The 26,571-nt window shown below is 38.8% G+C and overlaps 1 protein-coding gene across 6 annotated transcripts in view; it reads right to left on the bottom strand.

Annotated features, from left to right (window-relative positions):
• The window catches only part of LOC134627207 (CUB and sushi domain-containing protein 1-like), a 49,472-nt gene extending 26,526 nt beyond the window's left edge, over positions 1 to 22,946 (bottom strand). Inside the window, exons 1-3 of one of the 6 annotated variants that reach the window (XM_063473194.1) lie at positions 22,781 to 22,946; positions 22,230 to 22,535; positions 15,708 to 15,832 (exon numbers count right to left, since the gene is read on the bottom strand). In XM_063473194.1, the coding sequence (XP_063329264.1) occupies positions 15,708 to 15,803 (96 nt within the window). In that variant the 5' untranslated portion in view covers positions 15,804 to 15,832; positions 22,230 to 22,535; positions 22,781 to 22,946. The other 5 variants (XM_063473179.1, XM_063473171.1, XM_063473156.1 and 2 more) reach the window with 5 other exon arrangements.
• Between the last annotated feature and the right edge of the window lie 3,625 nt (positions 22,947 to 26,571).

The raw sequence follows: 26,571 nt of genomic DNA, 5'->3' as shown, positions 1-26,571 counted from the left end.
TCTAGCAAAATATTTCCCCTGTCGAGGTGTTACAGCACCTTTGAGTGCTATTGACCTGTCGGCTGGACAGTTTAAGAAAATAAACTGCATACTGGATTTGAGCAACAGCTGTGTGAAAGTGTCGGGGAAATTGAATTCTAAAGTGTCGCATCTGCAGCAACATGACTAAAGTAGAAGTTGGTAACTCCTATGACTGGTTACTAGTGCAATTAAGGTGTCAGTGCTGAGGCACATTGTTTTTCACAAAGAAATGTGTGTACCTGTGAGTTTGGGCTAATCCATGATAGTTAGTTTTAATCCCTCTAATTGCTCTGATCAGCCAATTTACACTCTTGTTAAACATATAACATTGCTCAACTACATGCCACGGTTCACTGGAAAGCCTTGGGTTTGGATTTGGCAGCAAACGGGGGGGTTAGCGGATTAATATTAATGGTGATTGGTATAAATGTTAGCCATATTAGAGATTGGCTCCAGCCCCCTGTGATCATGAACTGGATGAGCAGTTGTGAAAATGAATGTATAGATGGATTGATGTTCGTTATTGTTCTTGATCTGGTCAATTTAGTTTTCTGTGCTAAGCTATTAGTATTATTCGTTTTCTTTTATTATCATAGCCTTAGTTTAGTTCTCTTTATTTGGTGGTTTCACCATAGTTCTGGTTCTCCATTGCTTCTTTTTGTCATTTTTCTTTTTCATTTCGGGTAAATCAAGACCCACTTTCAAATAGAGATGGACCGATCCGATATTACGTATCGGTATCGGTCCGATACTGACCCAAATTACTGGATCGGATATCGGCCAGAAATAAAAAATGTAATCCGATCCATTAAGTATCAAAAAAGCACCTCACAAAACTTGCGACACAGCGTAACTCGGCTCATAACCGTAGCACATCGGAGCAGTGTGCGTCACGTGATAGAGCGGCTGTGTGTATTTGTAGCCTCGCTACCAAACCAGCATTTCATCTCCGAGGAAGTTATCCCAGAGAGAAGTAAAGCAAGTGTGTAAGTTCATCTCTGAATGTTTGTAAAGCGTTCCCATGTTAAGCTTAACAACCGATATATGGAGCGACTGCCTCTCTCTCTCCCTCTCCTGCGGCTACTTCAATCATGAAACTGATCAATGATCAGCTGATCGGCTTTTCTGTCGAGTCCGTCTCTCTTCTTTGTTTTTGGCCCACTTTGCACCAGAAAGAGGAAACCAGCGGCTGAACAACAGCAGCACGTTTAAGCTTGATAAGCTGTTGTTAGAATTTATTTAATATTACTTTCTACACCAGGATCCTTTTCTACCTAGCTGACGGCTGGTAACTGTGCAGGGGCGGATCTAGCAAAGTTTAGCCAGGGGGGCCGATAGGGCATGAACAGGGAAAAGGGGGCACAAAGACATACTTTTCTTTCTTATTCTCATTTAAAATGTCAAGCTTTTAATAAATAATTATCTGAATCTTACACCCAAAGTTTTAATCTGATGTAAAATGTATAGAAGTCCATTACTGTATATAGTAACTGTTAAGTCTAATATACCCTAGTAAGCTATAGTACTTTTTCCTTTGGGAAGGTACCATCTGTGCAGTCTGCAATTCTGTTGAAGAAAGATGTTGAATCTATTTAATTATTCTTGAAAAATAACTTATTTCTGTGCATTTTTTTTTCACCCTGCATCAAATTAAAGTTGATTACATCGATTAAGCATCATGAGGTGGAGGGTGGGGGGTGGTTCCCTATTTTTTTTTTTTGCTGGGAGTTTGCAACCCTATTAGTTAGGTTGCTTAATATTTCTGCTAAGTACTCTTTAAAATACCAGAATAGGGAGGATGGAGCAGGTTTAAGTTTATTAGATTGATCAGTGTTGTTGAACTATGAAATATTTTGGGTGCAGTGTATTTTTTACATACAGGTATAACAGAATAGCTTTAGTGTTGTTGTTTATTTAAACTTGAGTATGAACTTATACAAAATGCAGCAAGATATTAAAAAAAACAGTTTTATTGATTAAAAAACACACTATATCGGATTCATATCGGTATCGGCAGATATTCAGATTTATGATATCGGTATCGGACATAAAAAAGTGGTATCGTGCCATCTCTACTTTCAAAGTCCACCTGTGACTTCTTGTGCCTTCCAGCTCCATTTATTCTACAAAGAGTTTTGAGATGGAACAGAAAAATACCCAACAGCAGCATGCTGTGGGTTCAGAAATGTCCTTTTACTGTTTAGGATTTTTTGCATTTTCAACAAAGAAACTTTAGCATTGCAAATCCAACATAAATTTTAATTAATGCATTACCACTAACGGATGACTCCAGTGCAGAAAAACTAAAAAGGTTGACTTTGTGGTACCAATGCATCATCACTGACAGCCTCCTTCACTAGAGAGGCATTAGGTTCAGGAATGAGAGCCAAAGACAGAGCCAGTACTGTGAATTATGGACAGTCAGACTGCCAAATTACAGTCAAAAGCCAGAATAGCAAAAAGCACCGAATTGAGATAATGTGCTAATTAGACAGCTATTGGTGAATGTCTTTCCATTACCATGGACACTGATGGTTATTTACTCTGCACTTTACTGATACATTTTGTCCAGTCTATGTGATCATCCACTCTGAGCTATGGCCTGCATATTGTTTTATTAATGATTGATAATTCACTCTTATTTCACTGTTGCAGCAACATAGTCCTACCACCACAGCTACATATAAAAATATAGTATTTTAGACTAAATATAGTCAGTTGCTACACATGCCAACCAGAAGTAGTGGTTTGTAGCAGAAGTTTAATGAATGGAAACAATAAGGAGGGCTCCTTTCAGAGCGGGAGATCATGTTGCACCCAGAGCAAAAAGACACAACCCTTATTGAGCTGGCAAAGTGGGACTACAAATAAAAAGGTAAACGATCGCTTCATCTCCTCCAAGAAACATGAAGCACATGTAGCAGGACATCCAAATGATCACTGATTACAAGACTATTACAAGTGCCTCAAATATTGATGCTTCCCTGGTTCCACTGTCTACATTTCTTTCTGATACTCCATCAGAAGGTAGCAACCACAAGGCTACAGCTTCTTTGCTGACTATGGCTAACTTCATTATGATAATGCACTGAATTCTGGGTATTATGTATTTGTCATGAAACAGCATAAAAGCAGTCCTGCAAAACAACAAACTGATGCAGAGTTAGAGTGGACTTTAGCATATTCTGGCTAAGGCTTTTATTGGTCTTTATTGGCCTCAATTTCTGTGTCAAGTAAAAGTTAACAGAATCTGACAGGATGTTAGAAAATGTGTCCTGCCGATGCTAAAGTGATGATGAAGACAACTGCATGAGTATCTCAAAGTCCGTACACAATATATAAAAACACACACACACACTTTAATAAAAAGACAGCAGTGATTGGAGCCTTAATGGGCATGTGTAATGATGCATTTCAGGGTGTAAGTGTGCGAGCAGACATAGCGCAGATTTGAACAAAAATAATTATCTGCTTGATCCTGATGAATCAAATGACTCACACACACACACACTGTTCAGTCTTGTTTCTGCTGCCCACCCGGGTATTTCTTCAATGGAAAGCCGACAGTTTACCCTACAACATGTTCTTCACAGTCTCTGGCAGTTAGCAATTAAATTGTCAGACAGAAAACACACATTCAGCATTCATAAAGTCAAACACACACAACCAGATGCGTGTGCACACTCTCACACAAATAAAAACACAGGCAAACACAAAAACACAAATAGTTTTTTCTGCCAACAAGATGTCAGATCACAAAAATCTGTATTGATTGTACTTCTTTTATTCAAAACTTAACAGAATGACATACACAAGGAGTACTTATTGGCTGTTTGAACTTCAGCATATAAACCTACTTAAAGAAGTCACAAAAGCAACGCACACTTCAATAAAAATGTTTTTGTTATAACGTGTTATTGATGAAAGAAGTCATCTGGAATAATAGTAAGTCAGAGACAGAGTGAGGGAAAGAATAAAGATGAAGAAGAGCAGAGGAGATGAAAAAAAGAAAGGTCTACAGAAAGTTCACTGTCATTCCTCTTAGTTCATGCTCATTTGCTTTCTTTACATATATTATTCTCACCACAAAGAAAAACAACATACAAAGACCTTTTTTTCCAGGCAACCTACACTCAGGATGCTGTTAAGGTTCAAAAATATTGAGGGGGAATCTAAAAATAACCACAGATCCGGGCGTGTGCAACCAGACGGGATTTTAATGAACACATGTGTGAGTCCGACCGCTGTGCAGATTTCAGCGTCGAACTAAACTTACAATAATTAGACAAAGGTTTTATAGGGGTAGGACAACAAAGCATACAGTGGCTTGCAAAAGTATTCGGCCCCCTTGAACTTTTCCACATTTTGTCACATTACAGCCACAAACATGAATCAATTTTATTGGAATTCCACGTGAAACACCAATACAAAGTGGTGTACACGTGAGAAGTGGAACGAAAATCATACATGATTCCAAACATTTTTTACAAATAAATAACTGCAAAGTGGGGTGTGCGTAATTATTCAGCCCCCTGAGTCAATACTTTGTAGAACCACCTTTTGCTGCAATTACAGCTGCCAGTCTTTTAGGGTATGTCTCTACCAGCTTTGCACATCTAGAGACTGAAATCCTTGCCCATTCTTCTTTGCAAAACAGTTCCAGCTCAGTCAGATTAGATGGACAGCATTTGTGAACAGCAGTTTTCAGATCTTGCCACAGATTCTCGATTGGATTTAGATCTGGACTTTGACTGGGCCATTCTAACACATGGAAATGTTTTGTTTTAAACCATTCCATTGTTGCCCTGGCTTTATGTTTAGGGTTGTTGTCCTGCTGGAAGGTGAACCTCCGCCCCAGTCTCAAGTCTGTTGCAGACTCCAAGAGGTTTTCTTCCAAGATTGCCCTGTATTTGGCTCCATCCATCTTCCCATCAACTCTGACCAGCTTCCCTGTCCCTGCTGAAGAGAAGCAGCCCCAGAGCATGATGCTGCCACCACCATATTTGACAGTGGGGATGGTGTGTTCAGAGTGATGTGCAGTGTTAGTTTTCCGCCACACATAGCGTTTTGCATTTTGGCCAAAAAGTTCCATTTTGGTCTCACCTGACCAGAGCACCTTCTTCCACATGTTTGCTGTGTCCCCCACATGGCTTGTGGCAAACTGCAAACGGGACTTCTTATGGTTTTCTGTTAACAATGGCTTTCTTCTTGCCACTCTTCCATAAAGGCCAACTTTGTGCAGTGCACGACTAATAGTTGTCCTATGGACAGATTTCCCCACCTGAGCTGTAGATCTCTGCAGCTCGTCCAGAGTCACCATGGGCCTCTTGGCTGCATTTCTGATCAGCGCTCTCCTTGTTTGGCCTGTGAGTTTAGGTGGACGGCCTTGTCTTGGTAGGTTTACAGTTGTGCCATACTCCTTCCATTTCTGAATGATCGCTTGAACAGTGCTCCGTGGGATGTTCAAGGCTTGGGAAATCTTTTGGTAGCCTAAGCCTGCTTTAAATTTCTCAATAACTTTATCCCTGACCTGTCTGGTGTGTTCTTTGGACTTCATGGTGTTGTTGCTCCCAATATTCTCTTAGACAACCTCTGAGGCCGTCACAGGGCAGGAGCTGTTTTGCAAAGAATGGGCAAGGATTTCAGTCTCTAGATGTGCAAAGTTGGTAGAGACATACCCTGAAAGACTGGCAGCTGTAATTGCAGCAAAAGGTGGTTCTACAAAGTATTGACTCAGGGGGCTGAATAATTACGCACACCCCACTTTGCAGTTATTTATTTGTAAAAAATGTTTGGAATCATGTATGATTTTCGTTCCACTTCTCACATGTACACCACTTTGTATTGGTCTTTCACGTGGAATTCCAATAAAATTGATTCATGTTTGTGGCTGTAATGTGACAAAATGTGGAAAAGTTCAAGGGGGCCGAATACTTTTGCAAGCCACTGTACGTCACTCCAAAACCACAATGACTTTTAACATAGAACATCATCTTCGCGTCGAAGGCAGATGCTTCCTGTCTCCATCCTCGCTGTCGCTCATCTCTGGGACATCTAGTGTACTTCCTGTAAGCATCTGACAATATGCCGGCAGAACTTGCACTTGCAGCGAAAATACATCTTAACTTTTCACCTACTCAAGTCAATCTACTATGGTGTGTACGTGTGTGCGTGAGTGTTTGTGTGCCTGCTGTGCATGCTATGTAGGTGTCATGACCTCTCCTGCACTCCAGCTCACCTCACACCTCTGTCATAGCCAGACATAAGGCCTGAGCTCATACACAGCTAAACTATGAGTGACTTTTGGCCTAAATGTCACACTCAAATGATGATACTCAAACAATGAAGGAAACTTACTTAAACTGAACATAAATGAACCTTAAAACTTACTTAAAAGGATATAAGTGATAAATGATACAAACTTAAATCTTAGCTCTAAAGGATATAAGTACTCCAGGCATATGTCATGTAAGCAGGTGTGTTGCAATTCCTTTCAGAGCTCCTGTTCTCCTCACCTTGTATTGGCGAATCATTAACGCCCGCCAAGAGTTTCTGACCTTCACTTGACCAGGAGCCACAGCTCTTTAATAAGCTCAAATGCAATCATGTATAAAAGATTAAAATCATTTTCATAACACAGGTTTTCCTTCTCAGATCTGCCAATATGTTTGCTCCTCCTAATATAGTCTAATAGCAACCCCAAGCAAAACAATTTGAACTTTCCCCTATCAGTGATCCCTCTAACTAAGTGTGTGTGTGTATGTCTCGTCTGTCTGTGCGTGCACAGAGTGTGCATCTGCTCTCTGAACCTTAGTTGACCTCAACTTAAGCAACCAGGCTGAGGCCAATCCTGTGTGTAATGATCTTGACTTACATGTAAAATGTATAAAACAAATGTTTCAATCTAACCCAACTACTTAAGGCTTAATCAGCGATACATGCATAATAACACCCTGCTCTTTAACTTGCAGTTAAACTCTGGTTTCAGTTTCACTTCTGCCAAAGCCTGCAACTTCAAACACATGTAACTTCCTGTCCCTGCAGTCTACACAGAAACATTTAAGATTATCGAAGCATTAGAAAAGCATTTAAAATTATAGATTCAACTCAACAGTTCGAAGTGGTTATAACTGGACTTGTAATAAAGACTGATATAATACCAATATATTTGAACATCTGAATGCATCTGTGAAAGCAACATCACCCTCAATCATGAAATGGTAATGATGATTATAAAAGTAGCAGCAAATAATAGCAGTAAAATATTTCTCCTCTCGATAATGCTAACCGGTGGGTTTAATCATCTGTCTCATTCCCTATAAACACAAATTAAGTGATGCTTAAAGATCTTTGCTAAAGTGGGAATACACAGACATAGTACATAGACATAAAAAGTTAGCATGCTAAAAAAAAAAGTTAAGGGCCTTTTAGCAAGCTGTCCTGACAAAAGATAACCCCTGATTTAAAAAAAACAAAAAACAAAGACCAAGCTTGATCCTGCTGTGATGGGACCAGAAGTTATTTCTGTTACACAAGACCCTAACCCATTTTCAGGGAAATCCTTGCATATTTTAGCAAAGACAATACCATACTTTTTCTACCACAACATTTTGGAGTCCAGGTTTTGAACTGGCCCTCCTGCAGCTCACACCTTTTACTAACTAAAAAGACTGGGTGCATCACGAACCAGAAAGCATGCCAAAGTAGATCCACGCCTGTTGAGCAGTTAGAATAAGCGGGACAACAATAGGACAACATTCCTCTCCCAAAAGTGTGTAACGGGTCCTACACAGTAGTAAACATTAACTTGTCCTATATGATTTGAAATGTGTTGCTGCCATCAAATCAAAATGACCTCCTATTATTTGTTTTTCTTAAAAATTGTACATTTTCTCTTCCGATATGTTTTCTGTGTTTTGTTGTGAACAAAATATCGGTTTATGACATTTGCAAATCATTGCATTCTGTTTTATTTACATTTTGCACAGCACCCCAACTTTTTTGGGATTGGGGTTGCATCCTATCTCAGTGTCTTGTAGAGTGTAACTGTCTTGTATTTTGTCTCATGTCCTTGTCTTCCCCGTTTATGTATGTAGATAGTGACATTCTGAAAATGCCAGCAGCTGTAGTAGCTGATAATCTGTCATTATAGCCCATTCTTGAAGTGCACTCAAACATCAAGCCCTTTAAGCACATGCACGCACACATCCCAATGCAATGCACAGAATAGATAACAAGCGTCCCATCCGTAATAAGCCAAGGCTATGTGTCTCTTCATAAAATACTTTACTGTATTCTATTTTTAACTTAAAGCAACATGCATAATACATGAGGAGGACTTTCCATCTGTCACCTGACAATGAGCAAAATCTCATTTGTACATTTGTTGTGATAAAACTATGTAGCCACGTCAGTTATGATTAGTGCGATTTCTTGTAAAGTACTTAGAGTGCGAATGGCTGACGGCAGCTCTAAAGCTGACGAGAAGCCTTTTAAGACCACTCGTGATTGTGATGTTGGTGTTAATAAGATTTCATGAGTGAATTTATAAGATGCGAATCAGCACTAACATACAGGAACATATGAGAATTACGTCGCGGCGAGAAACAAGCTGTTAGACATGGATAGATTTGCTTTTTCTCTCTATCAAGGTCACAATGGCCAACAGCAGAGAACAAAAAGTCAATTTCTCAATCCTTTTTCTCTTTCCATTTTCTTTGTTTTCTTCTCTCTCTTCAATCATATCTCACTATTTCTCCATCCAGCTCCCTTGAAGGCTCAGAGGTGAGTAGACTCCATTTCCATCCACCTTTAGAGAAAACTTCAATGTCACATGTCAAGTACCTGCTTGGACATTCAGTCCTTTTTCTTTTCCTGTTCTCTGTTTCTGGTGCTCGCTTTTTAGATATGAAGTAGCAAGCTGAATATTCAGCCCCATTTTCTCCCCTTCCTTTCCCTTCTCTGTAGTTTTCAATGAGCACTGTGCCTTCCCACTCTCCTTGCATCTCTGTACTTTCACCATCTTCAGACTTAACATTTTAAACAAATCAAAAAAAAAATTGATTAGGGTGATGACCGCAGCTGAAAAAGAATTCAAACCACAAACAAACGACAAAAATGAATCCTGCAACAACAGTCCTTTAACTTCGTCAACACTCGACGTAAGAGAATATGTTTGTATACTGTGTCATAGTTTCTTCTGTGGCTTCCTGCAAGTCATGCTCACTAGTCTTTTCTTTCTCTCTCGGCTGCTCTTTTGAATTTCCACATTCATCACATTGGGTCATAGGCATACAATTTTTTTTCCAACAATATCCTGTCCCTCAAACCTCACTCATGGATTGTATTTCAGTTGAACGGAACTCAGTACTCTTCTTTTAAGATCACAACACAACGTGATGAAAGCATATTGCAGGTATAAAATGTGTATTTTCCACCTGTCAGATTACAGGGTTTTAGTTTTTTGATGTTGTTTTTTTTTTTTTAAATAAAAACTCTTAGTAAAATTAAACAATGAAAAAGCTCACCTTCTCAGCGTCCATTGCAGTGATGACCCACACACAGTGGGCATTGTTCTCATATTGAACAGGGTAGTTGGGAGAAGTTATGACCCCTCTGGGTCCTCTTAGGTTACTGCCACAGGTACGAGCTACAAAGGAAGAGAGCAAAAGAAAGAAGGAGCAACAAAGGGCTTTTAAAAAAAGATTTATAATCTGGTCAAAACTGCGCTTGCAGATTCACCTTTTACTTTAGAAATAGGACAAAATGAAAACAGGGTGAGGTAGTGTCAGAGATCAAAATGTTGAAAAACAGAATGTAAGCATATAATATTTACTATGTTTACACTGACTTTAGGCCTATGTGTGTGGATTTGTGTGAATATAATTTTAATTAATAATAGTAATTTATAACCAAATCAATCCAAATTTCTTCCCTTTATATAGCACTTTTCACAAACAGCAAATGCCCACAGAAATAATATAGTTATTTTCCTAATTCTCCAATTACTTAACATATTTCCTTTTTAATGGTCCAAATTCCCATTGTACCAACTTTTAGTACCACCTTGGCCTCCAGTGCTACAGTGTGGATTAATTTGAAATATTAAACAAACCTCAAAGATTTTTATGGGCAGATTAAAGACAAAAGTAGGAACATCCTGTCTCAAAGGGATGTTGAACAAGTATGTAATGCATTTATGTCTTCTGTTTGGGACTTCTGCAATTCCGTATCTTCCAGTTGTCCTAATAGGTCCTAGAAAAGCTTTAATTTGATCCAAGACATGACTGCAAAAGTCTTAATGGGAGCAGAACTAGAGATTATTCTTCTGTATTAGTTTTTTTTTCCTTGGCTCCCCATTAAATCTAGATTTGAATTTAGTATCCTTCTCCTCACTACAAAGCCCTGAAAGAGGAGTCTTTATGTCTTAAAGATCTCACTTCTTTAAAATGTAAAGAAACTAGGATACAGATTGGAACAGGTATATTTTTGAGTATGTCTGAAAGACATCATAACATCTTTTCATTCACAGTGCATGCATCAGCTGCTTAAACATGCTTGTCATGCCAAAGGCCAACCTGTGGTAAATATTTTAAAGAAAGTCAACATGAAACGTTGAACCTTGAGACATCCTTTCATGTCTCAAAGAAATTCATTTTTGGATGAGAAAGACACACACACACACACACACACACACACACACACACACACACACACACACACACACACACACACACACACACACACACACAAATATACATAAACACCCTGTATCTGCAAGAAGAGAGGTCAAGGAATCATCTTAGTCTAAATTTGGGTGTTCCTTTATAATATACTAGCGATGTAGAATATAGAAACTATTAGGACAGTTTGCTATGGAGCAGGTGACCAACGTACCTTGCAACTCCTTGTAGTTATACTAAAATGGCAAAAATAACTTAAATCATATTAGAGGGAAAGAAAGCCTGTGTCACAGGAGCATAAGCAGTTTAAGGAGGTTTTAAATACAGATAAGTTGAGAGACATCAGAGACAGATGTCAGAAAAAGATAGAAAAAGAGTAGAGGGTGAAAAAAATGTAAGAAAGGAAAGGAGGAAGGGCAAGCGGAACGAGAGAGAGAGACGTGGAAAATACAAGGAGAGAAAGGGAGAGAGAGGAGGACCTCAGATGACTGATCTGCCTGTTAATTAGAAAAGAGAGCTGAACCACACAGTGATACACACAGCTACACACTCACACAGAAACACATTCATGGCGATTCATCTCAGAGACCAGGTTCTAATTAACAGTTAAGTCTCAGTAGAGAATGAGAAAGGCTCATGGGTTTGAACCCCAAGAGAGTGATCACACAAAATAATACAATGCACAGGAATTATAGTACAGACATTCTTAACCTCTACTTGCTTGTAACAGACTACAGATCTCGATTTCTTCTTCTTATCTCACTTTGTCCTTCCTGCTTTCATCTGTTCATTTGTATTGATATACCCCTGTAATAACAAATATTTGTGTTTAAAATAAAGTCTGGATTCACAGCTTCTATCTGGTGCCAGTTCATGCAGTCTTGTATTGTTGTGAAATTTCTATTCTTCAGTTGAGATTTTCCTTATAAAGTACTCTATATTTAATCAAAAGTAAGAAAGAAGGTTGTTCCATATTTTGACATTACTGCAAAAGTCTTTTACGAAACTGCCCCATTTACAGCTTCACTAAATGAATAATAAATATAATGCATATTGAGTAAAACCAACATTCACAGTCAATGTCACTCCACAATTCAACTGAAATGAACTACTAAGAATGCCTTGAGGATAATTTTAAAAGAGATTCTGTGACAACAACAACAAAAAAGAAAAAACTGAGACAACAGTAGTGATCCTCAAAGTGTCAGCCACTGCCCCCTGGTGAGCTATGCAGGTACTATAGGTAAGCTGTTGATGGTTTTCTATAATATCTAAACAATATTTAAAAATGTGAATTTTATAGTTAGATGTCAAAGGTTAAATGTTTACACTTATTTTGGAAACAAAATTTAAAAAGCCATAATTTAAAAAGTAGCATTTTTCATATATCGGACCAGGGTTTGGTTGTCTCAAAGGCAATCCTAAAAAAATCTGAGTATATCTCATGATTCAGTAGCTTCTAGAACAACCTTTATCAGCAAAATGTGATGTAATTGTTTTCTGTACGATTTTATCAGTCTCTCACATTGTTGTAGAAGAGTTTTGACCCACAGTGTTGCTTCACTTTATTGGCTTCCTTTTATGCACAGTTCTCTGAAAGTTCTGCCACAGCATTTCAGGCTGAGGTCCACAGTTTGACTGGACTATTGTGACACCATGATTTCTTTTCTTTCTGTTGTTAGTTTTGCTTCTGTGCTTAGGATCATTGTCCATTTGTATCACCTAGGTTCAGCCAAACTCTAGCAATGAGACATATGGCCTCACATTTGGTTAGAATACATTTGTATACATAGTTTATGGTCCACTAAACTGACTGCATGGTGCCCATGTCTAATAGCTACATAACAAGCCCAAATCATCACCAGCAAACTGCTAAAGCATTTGCTTTTGTAGAGGTTGTCATACTTGCTGATGACGAACTAATCAGGGGAATTTTGTTCGCAGCATATGGCTGTAAGGGTGCTTTTTCATAGGTTTGTATAGTTCTGTGAAAGCCTTTTTTAAGTGTCTATTGTAAGTCATCTTTGTTGGAAAGGAGTTAAATTGGAGCATTTGCTATAAGGTTGAAAATTGACCTAACTGCCAAATCATCAGAAAATTCTATTAAAATGAAATGAAGTAAATATATTATCATGGTAATTAGAGTTAATCAAAGTTTTGAAAACCCTGCAGAAAATATCAAAATTTAAAATTGTGCACAGTTTGGGAATGGCTGTACTAGAGTAAATGTGTGTTTGTCAGTAGTATACTGTACTGTGCAATGTGGTTTACAACAAGAACACACTAAGCTCAGAGTGTCCTAAGCATTTGAATTCATATTTTCTATAACTGTGTTTTTATTATTTATTTTGTTATATCACTTGGAGGTTATATTGGTGATGTTCTGAGTAATGTTTAGAGACTTCAGCATGAACAAATGCTTCACCCATGTAGTCACTGAGCTATTTATAAAACATTTTTTGAGTCTCATGTTAATTTATTTGTTTTACATAATGAAAAATGATGTCAAATTCTCTTATTAAGAATACTTTAATGTGTTTTTTCCCCCCTAATTGATGATTTATTGTTCATTCGTTCATATTTGAACATTTTCATATTGTTCGAGTATGAATTAAAAATCTTGTAAAATAAGTTATACATAGTATTTATGTAAATATAAATAGTAAAAAGAATATTCCAGATAAGCTTTTCAAGAAACCCCTACTGTTTCTAACCATCAGAAATAGCCAGTATCATGATTCCAGGCAGGTTCCTGCAGCCACAGACAGACATGTAGTCACAAATTACACATTCACACATGTGCACATAACCACACACATCTAAACTTTAACACAATGTGACAGGGACCCTACAGTCTGTGTCTGAGCGCTGGGACTGTCTGCCCATCAAACACACACACAGCTCAAGGCAAATATTGCAGCAACTATGAGCTGTGTGACATTGTCCACTGGACACTAGCTGCAAGTGCAAGTGTGTTTGTAAGTGTATTTGCGCACACACTTGGGTGTCTATGTTAGCTGTCTCCCTTTTTATTGTAAAATAATAAGCCCAACAGGATACTGTCGGTAAACATGCGGGCAGCAAGATCCCCTGCATCATTGCGCCGCCACTCATACATTTATTTATTTAGTCACTCAGTCAGAAAGTGAATCATAATTTTTACACATTAACAAATAATAAAACATAATCCGAGCTAACATTATTTATGATATGTCCATAATAATATAGATTTAGCATCTGCAAATACCCCAAAACAACATAACTATTCAAAGCTTGTGAAAATCATGAGACAATATCTTTATGTAAGATATTATTACAAATAGGGAATACACTGGATTATCGCTCAGCTGCCAATGTCAGTCATTATGGAAGCTCTGGTAGTGATTGCTAGGAACAGCTCATTTTTTTCATGCTAAGCTGGTTTAAGAGGTGTTATTTTGTTAACCTGACTTACAATTCCTGGCACCATTTTTATGGCTCTGACACACACAAACAAGATGAAGTGCCTATGCCTAATCCTACATGCAAAGTTAATATTGACTAACAGAAACAGCAATCAGTGCAACACCATACCATTTTAATTGCTGACAAAATTAGAGATCTGGAGACAGATTCAGAGGTATGGGACCAGGATTAACTATTGCATGGCTTTAGAGGAGTATTATAAAAGATCTGCTTAAAGATCTCCTCATTTTCATCAACAATCTGACACTCCGAGGAACAAATAATTAGTGTGACCATAGCTGTGCCTGTGTGGCCTTATCCTAATAATGCTAACACATCACCGCCATGCAATTCCCGTGCGATTCCACTGTTATCCAAAAACTATTAAAAACACATTAGGATTACTGACTTCTGCTTTTGCTAATGATGAAAATGTAATCCTAGTTTCATTGCTACAGTGCCTACAGTGGTGGTGCTGCTGATTAAAGACAGGTCATATTTTTGAATGCAGACCTCTGGGGCGATAATAGTTGGTAAAACTTAACCTCTAGTTCACCCAAAGTGCACACAAAAGTGTCATTGAACATATCACTGAATCTGAGGTAATCAGGTTCACACTTCCCCTGCACCTCCAGCTCTTTACATCATACTCAGGTCCAAGGTTAATATTAACTACCATGTGATTTTTGAACACATTAGTCAGCATTAGAGCTTCCTGACTTTAACCCTCTAAGAAAATGCAAAACTTGGGAAACTTGGCTGTTATTTACCTTTTTAATCTTGTTGCTTCATTCACTTTCATTTATTAATTTGAAAAATAATTATGTATCCTCTATCTGTATAAAGTGTATTGTTGATATTAACTGATTAAAGTAAAATGATAGTGTAAGCCTCTTTTAACAAGTTATGTTGCTGTTTTATTCCAGGTATATTTAAGCTTATTTTAAAGTAAAAACAGCCACACTTTTCAAAATTACCATAGACAAGATGATATGATTACAGCTATATTCACAAGTGAAACGATCACTGTGGAAATGAGAAGCGAAACATCTCTTTTATTTGTCATCACACAGTGTTCAGCCTCCATTTAGGTGCTCACTTTTTGAATGGTACATATGGTTCATTTTGATCATTTTATCCCATTAGACACTTGCTTAAAAACTGGTATGAATATTGGTGAAAAACTGTTTTTTAATGATATCAATATTTTGACCATAGGAAATCTAATCCGATCTAAATATTTGTGACAAATCTGAAGACATTTCTTAATGCATTCATTGACATACTGTTGTTTAAACGAGGTAGTAACTGTTAACAAATTATGCTTAAAAAGGGTTTAAGGGTTGCTAAAAATCTTTTATTAATCTAAATTACTAATTAAACAATAATGATCAAATGGCAACGCATAACCATTATCTTATTTAACAGATTCACTTTGTAAAACATATACCATATGAGCTGTTATTATAATGATGATGATAAGAGCTACTATGATTATATAAGCTATTTGTTTGAATAGCTACATGATTTGGTTTGAGTTGAATGGCAGGTGGGACTTACTTCTGCAGATGGGTCTGTGGTCACTCCAGGCTGCCAGTGTGTCAGTGACTCGTTGACAGGTGATACTTTTGGATCCCTGTAGTACGTAGCTGTCATCACAACTGAACTGGACGCTGGAGCCAACTCTATTTAAAGGGACACAAAATTAAAAACGCTTGTCAAAAAAAGTAAGAAGAGGTACTCTGAGTCCAGTTCTGACTGATACCCCAAAATCATTGTCAGTTAAAAGTGTAAAAACTTGAGAAAAACGCCCTTAAATCACCAGAAAAATGGACTCTTTCAGTTCAAATGATGTACGAATGCTATTCATGGTATAGAAGATGAGGTGGCTGTTAGATCCCTGACAAATAGGGCATCATCATTCTAGATCAGTGGTCGGGCTCTGTAACTCCTCTCTTCCTGTAAGATGCTTTTGTAACTGTATTGTAACATGTTTTTCCTCTGTCATCTGCTTTCTTTTGCTCTCTTTTGCTTCTCTGTTCTCACCTTGTCATGTCTTCTCTCTATCCTCTCTTATCATTTGTTCTGATGATTCTTGTTTTTCGCATTTTCTCCAACACCCTGCTGTCTAACATGAGAGAGGGACATCGAGCCATCTAAGTGGAAATCTGCATGGTGTCTTGTCTGTAAAGCTTAATGTCTCCTCCCTGCTGACACACACCACAGTCTACCACCTGGCCAAACATTCACAACATGGAGTTTTGGATGTTCATTGGCTCAGCCCTGTTGTTAAACACTGTAGAGTCGTACAGCCAGGCCAAATCTTTCTGTTTACTGTCTTTGTTACATTGAGTTAGGCCATTCACTTCTGCCACAGCTTTCACCAGTTTCGTGATGCTTTGATGGATATGACTTTTATATTGACGCTCACTATTTACCTTGAAAAAAACTAAAATCTTCCTCTCATAGTTACATATTGTTTTTCTATTAAACAAAACATCCCAAACATGCTAAGTGACAGCGAACTTGTACGTCCCCAGAAATTTAAAATCCCATTCTACAGTATGTTGTCCTATTAGCCCTGTTTCACTTCACCAAACCACAATTCAGTTCCACCTCATGTAGCTCAGTGCTTAATGATGATTAGATAAAAACACCAAAGACATCCTTGCCAACAAGCATGCACACACTTGCACATAAATGCTTAGAGAGACACACGCAGGAGGTGGTAATGCTATTTCACTAACTCAAACAACTCCATTAATGGCAAGAGAGTTAGTGAAGTCATACTATCTACCAGCAAAGAAGACCAGCAGGAATCAGAGATTAAAAGATGATTATCATTTCAATTTTTGGGCCTAAAAAAGAGTTTCAGAAAATGGTGAAAATTGAGCACGTTACATTTCACCTGCCACTGATGGTAAGTGGATGAGTCCCAGGGAGAGATCATAATTTTATAATAGCTCACTCCTGATTAAACAGAATGATGTGTCCCTTTGTACTGATTAGTGTAGGTGACTGACACCATTGAGTGAATAATTTAAAAATCCCCGTATCCACTGAGTCCTTGTTTACTGGCCAAGACTTGAAAATTTCCTTGCCAGTCTGTCCTAGAAGTGGGGCACGCAGTGCAAGCAAGCTTGGAGCTTGTCGCAGGGATGCTGTGCAGTACAATCTAACGACATCTAAAAAGACTACATCAAATGCAGTCACACTGACAGGATGGATAGTGATTTTTTCTAGGATTTCTAGTTAAGTTGATCAACAACCCACAAGACCAAAGTGAAATTTTTGCAAATGTAAATCAGATTGGGATAAAAAATGTCCTAACGCAGCATATTTAGGTGGCTTGACCTAGACACTTGCATAGAAAGCCGCACCCCCATCACTGTCTCTGACGCATGGTCACAGCGAAATGTAAACTCTTATTAATATGTCAGGGTCATTCACTTCAGAGCAGATTATTTTCAAGGACCTCTGTGAATTCTGTGTTTGTTATCAGACCAGAGAAACGTTTAATAATTGTGCACAGAGACCTTTAAAAGAAGTTTGCCAAACTGAAATGAAACCCTTATGTCCTTTTTACTCAAAGTGGCTTTTGTCTAACTACTCCAACATAAATGCCTCATCGATTGAGTGTTTATGCAATGGTTTTCCTGCAATAGATTCTCACATGTTCCCCTGACCAATGACCTTCCCCCTCGTGTTACTCCATTTGTTCATATACTCAACAATAGGAAAAATCAAGGTGGTTTTACATTTTTCCTATTTCAAGAATCTTAATGGCAGTCTTCTCATGGCAGCACTGTAGGTTTGGGAAATGACTTCATCTTCTAAATTATTTTACTACATTTCATGCTTACATATGCCTTCAGACTGCAATAACTCTTACACTTATTTAGCTACACCTAAGCTAGCTAAAAGGTATTTCTTATCTATTTTAGATGCATTCTTTTTGCTATCTGTTTCCATATTCAACCCTTTACACTTCATTAAATATTAGTCTTGTTCAAAGCTGTTTTTTGCTAACATCATTCAACACATATCTGCCAAAAAGGTTTGATACTTTGGTAAATGAGTGATTCTGCCTTGTCATTTCACGTTATCGAGCATAAATTCACAGAATTCACAAAATTGTTCCAGTGGCAATAGAATATCTCAAACAAAAAACATTTTTAGAAACAAAATATTTATCTAGCCGTACATATCAGAGCTATTATTGTTCATTCAATACAAACATATCCTTTACTTCAAAGAAAAACTGAAGAATACTCCACATGTTTACTTCCCCTCCTTACCATTTGTTCTCTATTAGTACGAGGAACATCTTCAGATCTCTGTCTCTCTCCTGCAGCCAGCTCAACAGCCTAACATTTTCTGCATTTAGGGGCATCACTCTTCAGTGCTTTCAAGCTTTCTCCTGCCCACTGTTCTCTCAGTATACTCTCTTTGTTACATTTTGCAGTACTTTCCCGAATCTTCTCTGTGCTGTTACATTATTTACATAATCTCTGGATGCATTAAAGCAACACCTAAGAAGGATGAAAAATTAAAAGCCCAATAATTTTTCAGCAGTTTTGCAATTTCTATTTTTTATCCTACTTTACCCCTGCTGTACTACTCCTTCATGCCTTTAATTACTCTGATTAGAATAGTCTAAAGCATAGCCTGTATTGTATGAAATAAACTTGAGAGAAAACTTGTGCAACTTTCTATATCTTGCACAAGACTGCTGTTACATAAAAATGTTTTTATAGGACAGAATGTAAGCTATGCCATATACAGTATTTTGCAATCATATAACTCCTTCATTAAAGCCATAAAGAAATAGTGTAGTGGTCACAAAATAAGACAAAAAATTGTCTATTAGGTCAAAAAGGAACTGCAAAGTGTGTCAACATGTGTCCTAACTCTTGGAAAAACTCCAGTATAAATAATACTACAGAAGTAGCTAAACCAGCCTTTAATTGAGCTGAAAACAGGGCTACATTTGAACAACAGAGTGAAATTAATGAGGTTTACATTATTTTCTTGAATAAAGGGGCAGCACATTATAAACTAGTGTGATACACATTTATCAAAGGATAGAGCTATATGAGATATATCTGTTACATTTCTTATATTCCTCAAATGAGAATATAAGGCCAATAGCAAGACATTGAAGAATATGCCTTATATTAACTGACTCATTAGGGTCATTGGGAAATAATAAGGCAGTCTTTCATTATGCTATTAAATGTAGATGTGTTCATTAATTCACTTTTCTGCAAGGAGACTTGAGTTTGAATAACATAAGCTGCACTCATGAAATGAGAGAAGCTGAAAAGCCACAGCCATCGTGACATATATGTGGCATTGCTGATTGCTGAACTTACTGTATTCAAATATAAAGACTGTACTATAAGTCTAAATCTCTGTGTAACAGCTGAATTTTATGTATTGTGTACATCAGACAAAGGAAATAAAGGTTCATTCAAAAAGAGGAAGATTTCTATGCCCTTCCTCTCACCTACAAAGCTGTTCCAAACACTGAAGGTTACCAGCTAATGACTGAGGTGAGGGTAAAGACACAGCAGCATGTTCAAAGAGCCTTAAAAAAAAGTTAAACTTTGCAAGCATTAGCATGAAATACTGGGAATTTCATGCTCCATCTTGCTTATGTATTTACAGATTTTACAAAAAGAATTGAAAACAAAATTGAAAGAACATTTCAAAAAAAAAAAAAATATATATATATATATACACATATATATATATATATATATATATATATATATATGTGTGTGTGTGTGTGTGTGTGGAAACGATTCTAATACGTCTATATTCTATCCCTTCAAACGCCTACGTCCATATGTTTTTGGATAATAGTGCAATTTTGTAGTTTTCCCCTACAAAGAAAAAAAAATGCGGTCATTGACAGCCTGAAGTCCAGAACCCATGAACAACAACATATTCTGTATTTGAGATGCAATGCAATTTAGATATTCTGTTAGTCCTTTACTCCAGCCACCTTCAGTTTGGTCTTCAGAAACTAAAAATCACCTGTTGGTTTGAGATTAGGTCGCTGACTTGGCAATGGAAGAATATCCAATTTCTTTGCCTCAAGAAACTCTTGGGTCACTCTTGCAGTATGCTTTGGGTCATCATTCATGTGCACTATGAACACTGTCCAATCAGTTTCACAGTATTTGTCTGAATCTGAGCAGAGAGTATAGTCCTATACACTTCAGAATTCGTCCTGCTACTTCTATCGACAGTCACGTCATCAATAAACACTAATGGCCAGATTCCACTGGCAGCCATAAAATGCCAAAAAACTGAACCATGTTTGATAGATAATGCTTTGGATGATTTCTTTCCTTCTCCACACTTTTATCTTGGTTTCTAAGTCTAATCTGATATTCAGGTTCTTGATTGTTTGGACCTTGATGTTAACCGAAGGTGATGTGATTAAAAAATATTGACTGTAGACTTTAACACCCACTTCCTTGAAAGCGCTTTGACAGGGCTAAATGTTGTGAGAATGTTTTTCATACAGCAGTTCAGCTGTAGAACAAGTGAACCTGGACTCTAATCAATACTGTAGAGAATTATGTACAGTATGGAGTGCATAATGTTGAAGTTCCAGTATTGAGGGTGAGGTGTCTATGACGTGTTCAGCAGTCTGATGGCCTGATGGAAAAAGCTGTCTCTCAGTCTGCTGGTACGGGACCGGATGCTGCAGAACCTCCTTCCTGATGGAAGTAGTCTGAACAGTTTGTGGCTGGGGTGACTGGAGTCTAGGGCTGCCACGATTAGTCGACTAGTCACAATTACGTCGACTATCAAAATCGTCGACGACTAATTTAATAGTCGACGCGTCGTTTGAAGCTTTGTAAGATCCCAAAAGATGCAGGAATAAGTAGTAGGATTTAAGAGTGTAATAACGGACTGAAACAGAAGATGGCAGCACTGCATGTACAAGGATGCCAGCTGCCGTTAAACCCCGAAGAAGAAGAAACTGTCCCAGAATTCATAGCGCAGCTCAGCTCAGTTTCCAACAATGGCGGCAGCTAGTTAGTTTTAATGTTACTGTTATTATTCTTTCTGGGTCACAAAATAAACGTTTAACATATTTTCAGGCGAGAATGTAACTGTGTAAACTTCAAATATCTGCTCAGTTTATCAAGACACCACATATTTGCAAAAGCGCTCCGACGTTTTCGGAGACGTCTGTTACCCACTAGCTCCATAGCTAGCCGGGGGCAAGGCTCACTAGAGCCGGTGAGAACACCGGACTCCCGGCAAATCTTTCGCTACTCAGGTTAAACATGATATATAAGCCACTTAGATAACTTAAAAATGTTATTGTTTGGCTTTTTTCAGTATTTTATTTGTTCATGAGTAAATCGGTTTGGCTGAAAGTTATAGTTTTTACACAGCTGAATAAACGTCAAGCAGACACCTGATTATCAGAAGTGTGAGATGCTCCAGAATATACTCCGGTGTCCTGTTATATTTTAGATAGCAAGGAGCAGACGGCTGCGTTTATTAAACTCCACCAAAACAATCTGCAAATTTCATTTAAATTTAATAAACTATCATCTTGTCTTCATTTTTAGTTAGCACATACCTTAAACACTTAAAGTTGTAAGCTAATGATAGTTATATAAGAGCAGATGCATGCTGGTGCAATAAGCTGTACGTTTTACGTTCAATGGATGCATGATCTGATTAGTCGACTAATCGCAAAAATAATCGGTGACTAGTCGACTATCAAAATAATCGTTTGTGGCACCCCTACTGGAGTCCTTGATGATCCTCCCCGCTTTCCTCAGGCACCGCTTCCTGTAGATGTCCTGGAGGGAGGGAAGCTCACCTCCAATTATCCGTTCAGCACACCGCACTACTCTCTGGAGAGCTTTGCGGTTGTAAGCGGTGCTGTTGCCGTACCAGGTGGTGATGCATCCAGTGAGGATGCTCTCAATGGCACAGCGATAGAAGGTCCTGAGGATGCGGGGGCTCATGCCGAATCTTTTCAGTCTCCTGAGAAAGAAGAGGCGCTGCTGCGCCTTCTTCACTGTTTTGTTTATGTGTACTGACCACGTAAGATCCTCAGCCAGATGTACACCAAGGAAGCGGAAGCTGCTCACTCTCTCCACAGCGGCGCCGTTGATGGTGATGGGGGTGTGTACTCCTCTGCACCGCCGGAAGTCCACTATCAACTCCTTTGTCTTTGCGACGTTGAGGGTGAGATGGTTGTCTTGACACCAGTGGGTCAGGGCGCTGACCTCCTCCCTGTAGGCCGTCTCATCACCGTTGGTGATAAGGCCCACCACTGTAGTGTCGTCCGCAAACTTCACAATGATGTTGGAGTTTCTAGTGGCCGTGCAGTCGTATATACATCTACTTAAATCAAATTCAAGTCAAATGGTTAAAAATGGTTAAAAAAAAGAGCTACAAAATTCACCACATTGGGAAGGGTGAAGACAACTGGGTTGCCCGGCCCTGGCCACGAGGTGTCCCTTATGTATTTTTCAGGGAGTTGGCAACCCTATCTGTGACTAAACGGGCTAGCATTAGCGTTAGCATCTGTGCACCGCGCAGCCAGGCTCGGTCATCGTTTCTGCACACATCAGCTCCGTCTGACTCACCTGTCTAAGTCGCGCGACAAGAACACTCTTCACACCAAAGGTGTCCAAATTTCTTCGCTTGAGCTCCGATTTAAGATCAACAACTCTTAATTCCGATATCTTCTTGCACTCGGTTGAAACGGCACTCGACGCCATTTTACCTCAAGATTACGGAATGGTTGCGCGCGCAGACACGTTCCCCCTGCGTCTTCTTCGTTGGTTTTCAGTAGTTATTGATTAAATGCTTCGCCGTCATCTATTGTTAAGGCGAATACTTCTTATTTTGGATGCTCCCTTTATGAATAGCCACAGCGGATCATCCCTTTCACCCTATCACTAACATTCTCTTCTGTCACATCCATGAACCTCCCTCTGTGGTCTTTCTCCTTTCCGGCTCCTTATTCAGCATCCTATGTCATATATATATATTTGTCATATATACACACACACATATATACATATATATATATATACACACACATACACACACACACACACACACACACATATATATATACATATATATATAAATACACACACATACACACACACACACACACACACATATATATATATATATATAGAGAGAGAGAGAGAGAGAGAGAGAGAGAGAGAGAGAGATAGAGACAGAGATTAGAAATATATATGTATACACACACACACACACACACACATATATTTCTAATCTTAACCATTCTGGTCACTTGTAGTGAAAATCTTAATATCTTAATTTTTTTTTTGTCAACGCTGCTGGCTCCAAACCATACATCATATTGGGTCTCAGTTCCATGTCGTAAATATTCCCTTTATTTCCTTCTGCTCTCCTTCTGTCACAAATCACCCCTGACAGTATTTTCCACATGCTCCACCCTGCCTTCACATAGATGTGTATTTGTTTCATCACTTTGACAAGTAGGAGGTTATAAAACCTTTCCATAACAAGTGACACAGTTTTTACTTGAAGGGTGTACATATACTGCCACAAAGTAATTACTAAGTAAGACAGCTCCTTGTAGTGTTCCTCAGCTGAAGATGAAACAGTATTCCACCAATTTACAAAACCTTTGACTGCCCTGTGGAAAAATTACTTACAGTATATTTTTATGTTACATTACATTATTAAAAGCAGCCCTCTTTAAACAGGAACAACCCCTGGTTTCTTTCTAGCGCTGTGGCCAGGCTTACAGAGAGTCACCACTCTCCTGAGCCTTGTATGGCCTTAGCTCTGAGTAGTAATAGCTAAATGATTTTCTCTACAAATACAATTTTAACTATTAGAAAAAAATTATTAATAACAGCCCAATCACTGAGAGGACCAACTTTAATAAGTGCTATTTATTCAGATTGCTTCTCTCTTTTTTGAGGTCTCTGAACTAATTACTTCTCATGCTTAAAATAATGCCACCATCTCACTCTGAACCTGTCACATCGGTCCCTTTGAGTTTTAAACAGCTGTGCTCTTTTTCCTCTGCAGCATGTTGTGGGATATTTTTGTGTGAGATAAGCTCAACATCTAGATCACAAAAAAGAGGGCTGTTAACATTACCACAGATTAATCCATCATCACGATTAACGCGATTAAAATTTGTAACGCAATTAACCCATCTGGAGCACAAAGTGACTCAGAATCCCTGAAATGTCTCTGTCAACACATTTCGGGCAGTTTGTCCAAAGTTTGTCCAATCTGCGTTCTGGATAAATGCGTAAAATTTTACTCGCATTAATCGTGATGATGCATTAACGTGTTAACGTTCTGCTGTTTTCCTGTCTTCCTCCTCCACTTCATAACCACCCACTGCACCCACTTCTAACTCATCAGCTTACACTAATTTCATTATTCAGCACATTCAACACTTCAATAACATCAACTTTATTTTCTTCTTCCTATACTCGGTCCCAAGGGAAAGTCTTTTGTCATACACATGCTCAATGCAGCAATAGAGACAGAGGAATAAGATATATATTATATACAATAGGAATAGTGCATACAGTAATATGCAGTAGGATAGTACAAAATATAATATCAAATAACCCCAACGAAGTAACAATGTAACTATATCCTGAAAAATAAAATAACTTAACTATCAGTGCAGGTGACTCTAAAAAGTGACATAGTATTATGCAACTAAATAAAAGAGAGTAGCAGCATATGATGGGGAGATGAAACAAACATTCAATAAAATACTGTTGGGTGATATTGCACGGTCTAAATGGGAACAGAATAACGTTGGTAGTAATCCTCAGGAAAATCGCCTACAGAGCGAGGAAGAGTTGTACAGTCTTATTGCCACTGGCATGAAGGATTTCCTGTGGCGGTCAGTTCTGCATTTCGGGGCGATTAGTCTTTTGCTGCGTGTGCTCCGATGGTCCATCACGGAGGCATGCATGGGATGGCAGAGGTTGTCCATAACACAAAGAAGCTTCTTTAGCATTCTCCTCTCGGACACCTCCAGGTTCTCCAGTCTGACACCCAGGATAGAACCAGCCTTTTAGATCAGCTTGTTCAGCCTGTTGGCATCAGCTGTCTTCACCCCACTGCCCCAGCACACAGCTGCAAAGAACGCTTTCTACCACAGCGTGATAGAACATGGTCAGCATTTTCCTACCAACATTGAAGAACCTGAGCCACCTCATTAGGAAAAGCCAACTCTGCCCTTTTTTGAAGACAGCAGCTGTCGTGGTCCTGAGTCTGTGGACCCAGTGGTGGACTTTTAGGTTTTGATTATTATCTTATGTTTTAGGTTCGTTCTTGTTGGGGATTTCTTGTTCTCAGGTTTTGTTTCTGTTTTGTATTTCAAGCTCCTTGTGTTCTGTGTCCCTGTGCCTGCCCTGGTCCCACGTCTTTATGTTCCCTCCCTGTCGCCATGTCTTGTGTTAAGTTCATGTCTGTGCAAACCTGTTGTATTTCCTGTTTTATTCTTAAGGTCTCCGTCTCATGTGAGTGTTCTCAGCTTTACGTCTGTGTCTCGTCGGCCCTGACTTCTCCCTCCTGTCTCCCAACCCATGATTACTCCTGTGTGTGTATTTAAGCCCTGTGTGTTCTCCTGCCTGTTGCTGATTTGTCTGTGATGTCTTCCCAGAGTCTCCGCTGTGGTCCTACCTGTGTTCCTTTGCATGTCACTCTGTGAGTTTTGGTTTTAATTTCATGTATTTAGGTTTTCCCAGTTTAGTTATTTCTTAGTTCCTGTCCTCACCATCTCCACCTTGAATAAAGCTCCACATCAGCCCCTCTGATGGTGACAGGGGTAGGAGGAGAAGCATGCTTCCTGAAGTCCATGATCAGTTCCTTTGTCTTTGTGATGTTAAGCTCTAGATGGTTTAACTCACACCACTCAACAAAGCTGTCCACCACTCTCCTGCACTCCTCCTGTCCATCCCTGATACAGCCCACAATGGCAGAGTCATCAGAGAATTTCTGCAGATGACATCACTGAGACTTGTACCTGAAGTCAGATGTGTAGAGGGTGAAGAGGAAGGGTAATAGGACAGTCACCTGCGGCGCCCCTGTTATCCGAGCGGCAGCTCTTCAGCCGAACATGCTGTGGTCGACTTGTTAAATAGTCAGTGATCCAAGCAACCAGTGGGGCATCCACCTGCATTTTCCTGCTCAGCATAGAGAGAGTACCTGTAGTCTGACTCTCCACGTCTAAATGGGACTTGAATAGGTTACATTGTGCAACACCAAATAAAATGCTTGCAATGCTTTAGTGAGTGTTTTTCATGGTTGGAGGCGAAATGGGGTTTGTGACGATATTTGAGCGTTTAATGCTATAAACACACAGACTTCCCTCCCTCTGGCATATGGATGGCTC

The sequence above is a fragment of the Pelmatolapia mariae genome, linkage group LG1, assembly GCF_036321145.2.
Source record: "Pelmatolapia mariae isolate MD_Pm_ZW linkage group LG1, Pm_UMD_F_2, whole genome shotgun sequence".
Taxonomy (NCBI): domain Eukaryota; kingdom Metazoa; phylum Chordata; class Actinopteri; order Cichliformes; family Cichlidae; genus Pelmatolapia; species Pelmatolapia mariae.
This window is presented reverse-complemented; position numbering and strand designations above follow the sequence as displayed.